At 39.2% G+C, this 11644-nt stretch overlaps 1 protein-coding gene across 4 annotated transcripts in view; it reads left to right on the top strand.

The window, feature by feature from the left end:
* niban2a (niban apoptosis regulator 2a) overlaps positions 1-11644 on the top strand; it is a 51793-nt gene that overhangs the window by 22257 nt on the left and 17892 nt on the right. For all 4 annotated transcript variants that reach the window (XM_025909307.1, XM_025909306.1, XM_025909305.1 and 1 more), the window contains 4 exons: positions 5236-5366; positions 7493-7621; positions 7706-7811; positions 8797-8964. In XM_025909307.1, the coding sequence (XP_025765092.1) occupies positions 5236-5366; positions 7493-7621; positions 7706-7811; positions 8797-8964 (534 nt within the window). The remainder of the gene's footprint in view (positions 1-5235; positions 5367-7492; positions 7622-7705; positions 7812-8796; positions 8965-11644) is intronic.

Here is an 11644-nt window from a genome sequence, read left to right as displayed (position 1 = left end):
AACCCTTGAAATATAAGCGATCATCCTCAAAGAATTAGTTAGTAGATTAATCGTTTCACAGCAGGTTTTAGATAAAAACAGAGTCAGATCCAGTCAGCTGTTCCTGGTGATCAGCTGACTTTTCTGGATCGCGTCACAGCGTTCACCTTTTGAGGAGCTGCACGTGTTGCTCTGAAATTTGGTACAAAAGAAATGAAGATGGTAGCTTTGATGCTAAACATTAGCATGACAGCACTGTTACGGGGGAACAAAAAATCAAAAATCAGTTTAAAAAAATAATAATAAATTTGTATTTATATTAGAGATCAATAGAAAATGGACCAACACTGCAGTAAAAAAGATAAGAAGCTAATAGTTAAATTGAGCAACAAAACATGAACTATGTTATGTGAGCGACACCGCCCTCCGATAGATATAGAAACAACTTGTGCATGCATAAATGACTTTTGCCAACATGACGCAAAACAGGTAATTATAAAAAGGGACAACATGCCTAACTCAGGCACACCTCAGACTGTTTGTGCACACGGTTTTATAAAGCTGTTCAAAATAATGTTCACGCACATGTCTGCCTTTGTAGTTTTATTAGTATTTTATCATTTTTTATTAATATACTCACTTATCTGGCTAAACCTTTTGATGTTAAACAGTGGATAGTGGATGATTGATGATGACGATGACTGATAATGATTGATAATGATGAGGACTGGTGCTTGATGACGACTGATTGTTATTAATCATCATCAGTTGCTGGCAGTGATTGATGATAATGAGGGTTGGTAATTGATGACGACACTGACAATGACGACTGATTAATGACAAGTGGTGATGATTGTTAGTGACTGATGATGATTGTTTTCTTTCTCTCCTTCACAACAAAACTGTAAATCCACTTCTGTAAAAAATGCATAATTTGGTTTTTAAGCACCGACAGAATTCATATCCAACTCATCTTTATTAATCATACATTTATTCCACAAATATTATATTTGCCTTAGGAAATTGTAATTATTCTAAGAGAGCCATGGTATTCAAAGAATCCTGAGCTCAAACCTTGGGGATAATAGGAGAGGAGAACTTCCAGTTGGGAAAAAAACTTCATAAATCTTATTTTGGAACAAAGTCAGCAAACCTTTTAAGCCTTCTTAAATCATGTTTTAAGGGTCGTTGTATACACACAGTTGTTATGCTCCAGTGGGCCTGAAAATGTAAGTCAATTTAGATAATGCTCCAAAATAGAAGTGCATGAATGCATTTTAAGTTGGCTGCAGAGTTTCAAGACTTATTTCCTGAAAGAATTTGTCAGTGCAAACTGCTTTTCCTTTGCTGTTCTTCAGTTTTCCTACTTGGAAAGATTGTGGGCCCTGCTGTCCTTTGCTAATCTTAAGCCCACTTCAGTGTACATCTACTGAACAATGCCTTTTTGTCTGCAGTGTCCTTTTGCCATCAGTTCGTCCATGCTCTTGTCTACAGTTATTTGTTATTCATTACAAATGCACTTAAAGAATTGAAGGAATGAAAAAAAGGTTTACATCAATGTCATGAATCTGGGTTATGGGCTTAAGATTTTAAGTAAGCATAGGGAGCACTGATAGAGAGTCTGTAATTCTTGTACAAGACAAAAAAAGAAAGCTAAAATATGTGCTTTTTTTGTTGGAGGTATTTGTGATAAATTACTTTCCAGAGTCTGAAGCTAACCCTAACCATTTCCTGTTTCATTTAATCCTCTAAAAGGACATGCAAACACTGGAAAATACTTAAGTATGACGTATAAAAAGTACCAAAAGTAGAGTTCCATTTTTACTCTATTCCACGATGTCACATGTAAAGTAAATAGCAAACAAGGGATGGAGGAGGGTTGTAACAACTATAGCACGGCTGTACAGTTTGAATGAGAGAACTGAGTATGTATTTTATGATGTGGGCTTTGTTTTAATTTCTAAGTGCTCATTTACAGCTTCCAAGTCTGCTGATTTTGGCTCAGCAAGGCGAACAGTGGAAAGTACCAACTCTCTGCAAGTTTGCAGTGGAGGCCACAGTAACCGGAGCGTAATCTAGAGGAAATTTAGCCAGGATAAAGAGAGTTTCCATCCAGAATCAGATATCCTCTGCATTTTTTCTGAGACCAACTGTTCTGAAGGCAGACCCTGTCTGATAAACCCACCGAGGGTGAAGAAAAAAAATCCTTCAATAAAAGGAATGGAATGACAAACCTGACGAGAGATTCAAAGCCATCGCCTGGAACAATTTAAAGTACTTGCTGATGTTTAGTTTTTCCAGGTGCCTCGCTATCTTGCAGCCCCTTAACCTGTCCTCCCCTCTCATCCTGGTATGTCATGGTGTTTTTAAATGTGTGTCCCTGTCCCCAGTCTCCTCCGCATTCCCTCCATCTATCCTGTCCTGTCAGCTCTTTCCTTCCTGCTCTCCCACTGCAGGCCGGCTCCCTCCTTCCTGCGTTGTTCCTTCCATAAACAGATCATAGTCAACACTATATGCTGCTGAATGAGCCGAAGACACCGATCGGCTCGTACACCAACTCTTTTCCAGCACTAGAACGTGGGAAAAGCCTTTGTGTCCTCCAGCAGGTTCTCAGTCTGTTTATTAGGAAGCTGAATGACAACAGATAACAAATCTCGAGGATATGTGGAACACAGAAAAGTCTTTCAGCAATACCAGGAGCTTTGCTTTTATACAAACAAGGACTTAAGCTAACAAATATATTCAGAACTTAATAATAATTTGATGTATACAAATGATGAAGAGAAACCAGCTGCCATAGTCTGAAATGCTCAAAGTTAAAAATGGTTCGTTAGTATAAACTTAAATATTCCTTTTAGAAATTCAAGTTTGAGTTTAAAGATCAGATTTTAAGATGACTTAAAACAGGTTAAAGGATGATTTCAGAGTACTTTTCTACTGTATTGTGCACTTACCTGATAGTATTTTTTCATGAGAGTCGGCATTATTTCAAGTTATTTCCATAATAAATTATGAACGTTGGCTAAAATATAATGCATGCTCTAATATACAGTGTTGTTGCTACATTTTGCTCTCAAGTCACTCAGGTTGAGTCATATTTAGGGTGTTTTGCTAAAGTTTTGATTCACCAATCATTTCCTCATAATTTGCTTCCAGTGAGGCAGACTTTCTTGTAAATGAATGTGATCTTGAGCAATAGCGCTCCAGGTTCTCTGAAGGTCTTTCAAAGTTTTTCTTTGGACATTGGTTGTTTTTTCACTCATTTTCCACCCAGTCCTTGTACCTTATCATTGTCTCAGGAATTTCTTTCCTTTGTTGTTATTGATAACACTGATCGTTCAAGCACAAAAGCAGCTAACAGTGTTGTGTTTATACGTAACAGACAACTTCATAAAGGACGAGTTTTAAATTGTATCTTTAGGTATTTTATTACTAATAGCCTGTCGTAAAAATAAAATAATCAAAATAATTTATTCCTATTTCTCTTGTTGAATCTATGAAAGATGCCAAAAATGACAGAGCAAAAGAAATAGTATTTTTCCACCAAGAAGGTGGTTCCCCAAGAACTGTTAGCCAAAATTCATAAGGAAGGGAAAGTGGGAGAAAATGCTGAGAAACCAAGGTATGAATTCAAATTTGTCATCAATATGTGCAGAGGAGGTCAAGAGAGAAGTGCATCAGTGAGTTTCTACAGCCATCTGTAAAACATGGTGGAGGCTCTGCACTTTAGACAGTGTTGTTGGGAACCTTACAAAAAATTGGTAGAATTATGAACACAGAAGAGTACCATCAGGTTTAGATCCACTATTCAACGCCACCTGGAAATCATCTAATCGGCAGCAGCTTCGTTTTTCAGCATGACAGTGACACACAGCGTCAATGCAGTGAAAGTATATCTGGATAGAAAAAAATGCAATGGAACATTATCGGTCATGCACTGGCCTCCCAAGAGCCCATAATTAAAGCCCATAATTAAATCCTTGTAATTAAAACAATGTGGGAACATCTCGACAGAGGATGGAGCAAAAGCCAGCCAACATCCAAAGGAGAGCTTTAAATGACCTTCAAGAAGCCCAGAGAATTATTCCGGAAGACTTCTTAAAGACTTTCAAAGGCGGCTTGCCTCAGACAGTTCAGGCTTTGTTGAAGAATAAAGGTGGTCGAACCAAATACTGACTTTAAAACTTGTTATGATTGTACAAATGCTTTTGCCTTTTATACTGCATTTCTGTGTGTTTTGTCACTTCTTACAATAAATTGCTGCACCTTTTCCCGATTTTCCTAGCAAAATATTAAGAAATGAGGGCTGGGTTAAGATTTTTATATTTACACATGCCTGCGTAATGATAGGAATTACAGTGACTCGTTTTTTTATTTTTACAATAACTACATAGTATTAACTAAAAATACTTTCATTTATTCATCATACAGTTTAACTGTGATCATAGTTCTTTGTTCGTTCTGACTTTTGAAGGTTTGTGTGTGTAAAACCAATATTTCCAGCGATGCAGTCATTCCATAAACTGGAGTCTTTTAAATGTGTCATAGTTTAAATTCAGTACAATTAAAATAAAATTGAACAAAACAAAGTCTTGCTTTAAAATTTATGTAATGACTGAAGTAATACTTCAGCTGTGAGCCTATTAGAGCTTCACCTTATACGACGGTTTGTGCCGATCATACGTGAGAGGTGCCGCTTTGTTGAGCTTTGCCTGAGAGTCGCTATATCAAATGTCCACTTTACATTTTATTATATGGGAGTTTTCATAAAGAACCGATAGCAGGAGTAAAGGTTGAGGCCTTTAAATAAGCAAGCGAAAGAGACAGCATGCCTTCACACGAGAACAGCAGCTCTTTATCTAACTCAGTTAATTTTTGACAATGAAATTTAAACTGCAGTACTGGTGACTTTTGAAAAACATGCTTAGATTAGAGTGAACCAGTCTGTCCTTTCAGGAATTTAATTTCTTTTCCCTCTGACTTGGGTTGCCAGATTCAAAAACAAAACATTAAGCATTTAAGTACTATAATTAGGTCAATTTCTGACTTTATAAATGTCTAAAGTTACCTTGTGAAACAAAACTGCAGAACTTATCATTTGTCCTTCTACTGTAAGACATAAGATAGATTGTGTTAATCATGCACTGGTGCAGAAGACGACACATTCCCTGATTTTGTGTGTGTGTGTGTGTGTGTGTGTGTGTGTGTGTGTGTGTGTGTGTGTGTGTGTGTGTGTCTCTCTCTCTCCCCATGCAGTTCGGACCAGACAATGGATGAAAGAGTTCGGCCAAGTGTACGAGCAGCAGTATGCAGTCGCCCTGTTCAACAGTGTCCGCTTTGAGATAGAAGGAGGAGGAGGGACGCAGTCTCAGCTGCTTCACAGAAAGGTATGACACTTGGTCATTCAATGGGGAAAAAAAAACATAAAATAGTGGCCTCCACTGGACCCCCTCAGAATCTGTTTATATTTCTGAACATTTGTATATTTAATAAAGCCATGCAAAGCACAAGAGACAGCCAGGTGGAATAGAGCGTGGAGAGGTGGAGGTATGCTCTGGATAGAAGAGGAATAGAAGTCAATAGAAGCAAAACAGAATGCATGTGTGTGAATGTGATGGGGAAGGGTGAAACAGTGAACCCTGGGGTCAACCATCCAAAGCAACAGACAGTGCTAAAGAGATGAAGCAGAGAGGAGAGCACAGGCAGGGTGGAGCAGGTGGAAACCAGTGTCAGGAAGGATATCAGCAAAAGTGAAAGAGAGGTTTACAAGATGTTAGTGAGACCTGCTATGACGTGTGGTTTGGAGATGGTGGCACTGACAAAAAGACAGGAGTTAAAGGTTTTATTGGGAGTGAGCAGGATGGACAAAGTAAGAAATTAGTACATCAGAGTTTTGACAGTGGATGCCGACTATGGATCTGGCAGGCAAGAGGAAGCCCATAGAGAAGACTCATGGATATGGTGAGAGTGGACGTGCAGGGGGTTGGTATGAAAGAGCAGGACGCTTGGGTTAGGGGGAGATGGAGGCAGAGGATTTGCTGTGGCGACCCACAGCAATGAAGCAATGAAAGGTTTCCTTCATCTACACTTTGCTACCACGTTTAGTGGAACTTGAATTTGCGTATTAGCGGCTTAAACCAAAATCTACACACCCATGGTGATTAAGTAGAAATGCAGTTTTATGTTCTTTTATGTTTATTAAGAGCTACACAGTGAATACCAGTGATTTATTTTTTTATTTCCTTCAGTTCACAAGAAAACTGTGAGCTACGGCGGAGATAGTAGTGCCACATATTTACAATTGATAGCTGAATAATAACATTATTGGTCCTCTTTGGTTTTTCAGTTAACATTGGCATATTTGGAGTAACCAAGGCAATTATATTCTATTCTCCTTGTTCTAATAAAACTAAATTATCTTTATCATTTCTCTGTAATAATCATTATACTGCTAGGGATGAAATGCAGCTGAAAAATGTAGTTCCTGTGGACAAAAATAATAAAAATCAGTAATTCAACAAATCATGACTTTTGTCTTTGGCACCCAGTTTCCTTTTTTCAGCCACATTTTGGTCACATAAACCCACCTCAGTGCCGTCTTTGTTAGGCCAACAGACTTTGATGATGCACACAGTGCTTGAATGAGGTCACCTTTGGGAATGTACGAGGACATTACCTAATGAGCAAGCCCCCTGCTTTATTTCTCAGTGGTCTTTGTGTTCCCTTTTATCTTTTTGGTCACTTGTTGAAGGCTGGATTTTTTTATTTTATTTTTTTTAAATCCAAGTTTTTTTTTACTGTGGAGGGAAAGTTGAGCTCATTTTACACACGAGCAGAGGTGCTGTTTCTCTTATGCAAGTTCATCTTTTCTGGTCACTGTGTGGGAGTCAGCTGCTCGTGTGATCCAGCACACTGCAAGAAACTATCCTGTTTGAAAAGACTGACTTATTAAAATGTTGGATTAAATGTGTAAAAACCCTTCTAATTTTTAACTGTAGTGGAATCTATTTGAATCCTCTTCCTTTTTTTTTTTTTTTTTTTTTTTACTTATACTTGATTGGTTTATGAGCTGATCAGGGACTTTTACCCTCCCACCCCCACCACCAGTGACCCCACCACAAATCCACATAAAAGTTTGCAGCTGCTAGCTAACAAAAGCCAAGCCATTTTATAATTATCATTGTTTTTTGGGCCTACCGTTTCAGTCGCTCGGAAGCAGTAAGCCTGTGTTTTTTCTTCCTATCTGAGCAATTATTGTTTAATCCAAGACAGGAAAACAAAGTAGGTGGTGTATATCCTTTTGTAAACATGTTTCAGTAAAAAAACAAACAAAAAGAGAACTCCACCCTGTCCTGTTTGGAAAAAAACTGTTAAGCATCAAGTTGATTAGTTATGGGAGATTGTAACAACACCCAATTGTCTCAATAATGCACAATATACACACCTGTTATATTTTGTATCCTAAGGTACAGTAACACATACAATCTTTTGTGTGCGCGTTTGCATTTTTCAGGACCCTCTGGCAGGTCGCACCATCTTCTCAGGGAGTCTGTTTCAGTACCTGGAGGAGAATCGGAAATGGAGGAACCGTTTTGTCTTCGTGCCCAATGACTACACCATAAACCTCTATGAGAGCAAAGCTGTGAGTAAAGCTACTTGATGCACTAGACTTATGTCCGGTTAGACAATTTGAGCACCTGCATTAAAACCATTTCACCACCAACAGGCACACGATCGGGGACTGCACCCAAAAGTAACCATCAACTGCGCCGGGTACAAGGCCCTGACCTCAATGGAGGAGTACATGGAGCTGATTAATAAAAGCCTGCCAGGTTAGAAAATAACACACAATATTCAGTTGTTAGTCATCAAATTCTGAAATGACTAAGCCTGTTTTAAGATGCAAAGGGCTCAAAATGACTCTTTCTTTGGGTTTTTGTGGTGTTATTTCCACATTGTTTAAGAGTTGTCCACCACATTGGACATAATAAAACCATGGCTTGTAAAATGAAAAAAAAGAAAGAAAGTGAATTCACCATCTGGTTGGTGAGTGCTTCCTGGAGGTTGCTGGCAGTCACTAGGTAAAATCGGTCACAAGGAGGAGTGCTGTACCAAAAACCTCCTTATGATTGATTTGGCCCCTAGCAGATTGCCACAAGAGCCCACAGTTTTCATTGAAGACGCAGATTTGTCCACAAATACATACTAACTAGCCAAGTGGTAGTAAGACCACATGGCAGTAAGTGCAAGTAAGTTCACCTTCAAAAGTGTGTCTCAGCATTGCAGCCAACATGTTTCAAAATGTTATTTCTAGTTTGCATTGCTCCATTCACAGTTTCACTACCGCCCAGAGTTGCTGGTGAGCATTTGTAGGTGAGTCATCGTGTTCAATGCAAACTACAGCCAACTGCAGCAATTTGCTAGCAGCCAGAGCAAGTGCAAAGAGGTATTTCTAACTTGTTGGGGAATACACATTTTTGCCCAGCAACTGGGGTTTCCCAGGGATCACTGACTCGACTAGAAGTCTGTGTGACTGGAACCTTATTCATTTAACCCTATAATGTGACCATGATTGTCCATAATGCATACATGCATAATACATCCATAATGGTGGAAAGTTATCACACAATTAGCGTCACGTCTACAAAAATAAATGCTTATATCAGTAGTCTTTTATCCGTCTTACATAATAGTCTTATATCAGTAATCTTATTTCCCCTCCACAGTTTGTCTGATTGTTATACTAATATTAAACATCATTATTTCCCTCTCCTAAAGTGCTTTTGAAATCTCATTTCATCATTTGGTCCGTTGCAGGTGTCAAGGCCAAAGTGGGCAGTAACCCATTCATCAAGTGTGAAACTGGGTTCCCCCTCATCCTGTGGCACCCATACGCCCGTCACCACTACTTCTGTGTGATGACTGAGAAGGAGCAGAAGAAGTGGCACGCTGTGCTGCAGGATTGCGTCAGAGACAGTAACAATGGTAACAATGCAAACACAAAGCAGCACATAAATCGGAAGCGACAGAAACGACCAGAAAGCCAGAGGCTGTGTGAAGTTAATGCAATTCGGATTATATGTACATCTTCTGAGCATGAGCAGGGTGTTTCTCTCTCCGCCTTGGCAAACCGCTCTTCCTCTGTACCTTTGTTGGCAGTTCAGATGAGGGTGTGCGTCACAGTGTGAAGCTTTTACATGTCATCTGAGTGAGCAGGTCGATCTGTGCATATGAAATGCTGAAGGAATGAGGTGTATTTGTTTTGTAAATGTTGTTGCCATTGGATCACAGCATCTGAAACGCTCAAATAGTAGACAACATTAGAAACACAAGAGGAACAATTCTATGTTTGAGAGAAGAGTAGTTTTCTAGTTTGTTTTCCAGGGTATATTTTGATGGTTGAAGTGCAGAGTATCACATAGTATTGCCATATCATTTTATAGCATATTATCAAATTTCTACATTATGCTTTTTAAAGAACATCGCCAAATCATGCTTAAGTACATGGTCAACCCCCAAAGTCCCATTCCAATTACTTTGTGCCTTAAGGAAATGGATAGGTACAACATGTATGTACACCTTAAGGGCTAACACAAAGCCACAAAAGACAGAAAACCACAACTACTGCCAATTTAGAATAATTGGATGTCCTACGCCTCAACATTCATTTCAGAGAAGGTTCGAGTACTCTGAGGAAACGCAGCTACAGGGAAGACTAGCTAACTAAAGCTAACCTATACCGATGTGCTGCTGCTCCAATTTTTGTGTGAAATATTTGTAGTTAGCCACAAGTTTCCAAACATTATAACTCATTTGTCACTAATTAGAATGAATTAATAAATAAGTTGAACTGAAAATCATTGTTAAATGATGAATTTCACCACTAAGACATTACAATACAGTTGCTGCCTTCCCCGAGATCCTTTTCACAGCTTTTGTTTGAGCTTTATGGTATTCTGGAAGATACAGCACTGTGGGCACTTTTAGCATTTCATTTCACAGTCAAAGGATAAATTGTTTAATTAGGGTGGAGGACTCCTCTTCATATTAGTTTCTTTCTTGTAAAGGTGTGACTCATGTGTCATTGTTATTAAGACAGAAGAGAGACATCCTGGAGGATGTGCAAACAACAGTGTAATACATTTTTGTGGGTGTGTGCGCATGCATGTGTGTTGCAACACTTGGCTTTCCAGGACCATTTTGAGATTTACATTTTAGAAGCACCGTGATATAAATGACCCGCCTTCTTCCAATAGCTAATTTGCACGTTGGCTGGAAAGTCGAGCTCTGATTGGCAGGAGGAACACGGGCACCCGTTTCTGTGGTATGACTGCACGTGGATGCAGTCCCACATTCAGCGTGCCTCACTTGAGATGAGATTAAAAAAAAGAAAAGAAAAATACAAACTTGAACAATTTGCTGCTGCACTGAAAGCCATCTAGCTTGTTTGGATCCTCTCGGTTGGCAGAGCATGCGGTTAAGTTATCCCCACTTGTGTTTTAAGTAAGTAAGTGCATTGATCACATTAGGTGTCACTGTAATAATCAAGTCACCTGCATCAAATCAGTCAGCACTTACAGAAAAATGCCAATCACCCGTGTGTATAATTTGTACAGCTGTATCCAATGCAACTTAAACAGTTCTGCGTCACAATTAATGCAACTAAACTTTGTACACAGAATTTAAAATAATAAATAAATGGCGCCAAGATCATCACCGGGCTGACAAAGTTGCTCAACCTGATTCAGTTTTTTTCAGGCTTGGCAGAAGAGCCAACCATTTTGCCAGCCAACCATGTTGCATGAATTCAAGTGTTCTGTTTAACAACACAGTATGATGCTCACAGCTGTGTTCATTTGTATTCGTTTAAATACATCCACCGCATGATAGTTTCTCTGTACCTTTTGTTCCAAAAGAAGAAATTAGATGTCAGCAACTGACTTTTTTGACCAACTCACCTGTTACTCCCAAACACTGCCTGCCTGGGCATGCTCAGTAAGTGTCAGAGTCTTTGCCGCGCATTCCAACTCTGAGGTTGGGCTTAGCGAATATGTTGTAAGCAGCACAGGGTCCCCGTGGCTGTTAAAGGTAACCTCGCTGCTCTTTGGGTGTGTGAACTTGCATTCTTGTTTTTTTCTGCTTTGTGCACACAGCCTGCTTCACTTCAGTGCTCTGAGGAAAACCAGAACGCATAAAAGACTCTTCTTGGGAAGAAGGATATATGGTTTTCTGACTTGACCTTTGCCCTTTTAGTTCTTAGTATTCTCATTCAGTCACACAAATAGACAGTAGTTAAATGTCTCTCTGACATATTTGAAGGCAGAGTTTACATTTTGTAATTTAGGCAATTACACATTAAACAGACCGTATTAGTCAGGGTACAGAGGATAAAATGGTATCAGCATAGATGCTACATGCAAAGCTGTCCTTAACGGAACACAGACACCATTCAGCTGGCTTTGATAAGCGGAAACCACAAGTTAAAATGCTCACGCTGACACACCAAAGGCATATTTGAATGCACTAAAGTTCTTGTTGCTTTAGCCCTAACAATTCTCCTATAAAACAATTGGGTACTGTTTTGCATCACCTTAACAGGATGATTTGCAAAGCGCCCTGCTAATCAGCTCTTCTAACAGGTGACATCATCACATGTCATTGGTCA

Source organism: Oreochromis niloticus, linkage group LG7 (assembly GCF_001858045.2).
Source record: "Oreochromis niloticus isolate F11D_XX linkage group LG7, O_niloticus_UMD_NMBU, whole genome shotgun sequence".
NCBI lineage: Eukaryota > Metazoa > Chordata > Actinopteri > Cichliformes > Cichlidae > Oreochromis > Oreochromis niloticus.
Note: the sequence above shows the minus strand (reverse complement) of the source record. Positions and strands in the feature narration are given on the sequence as shown.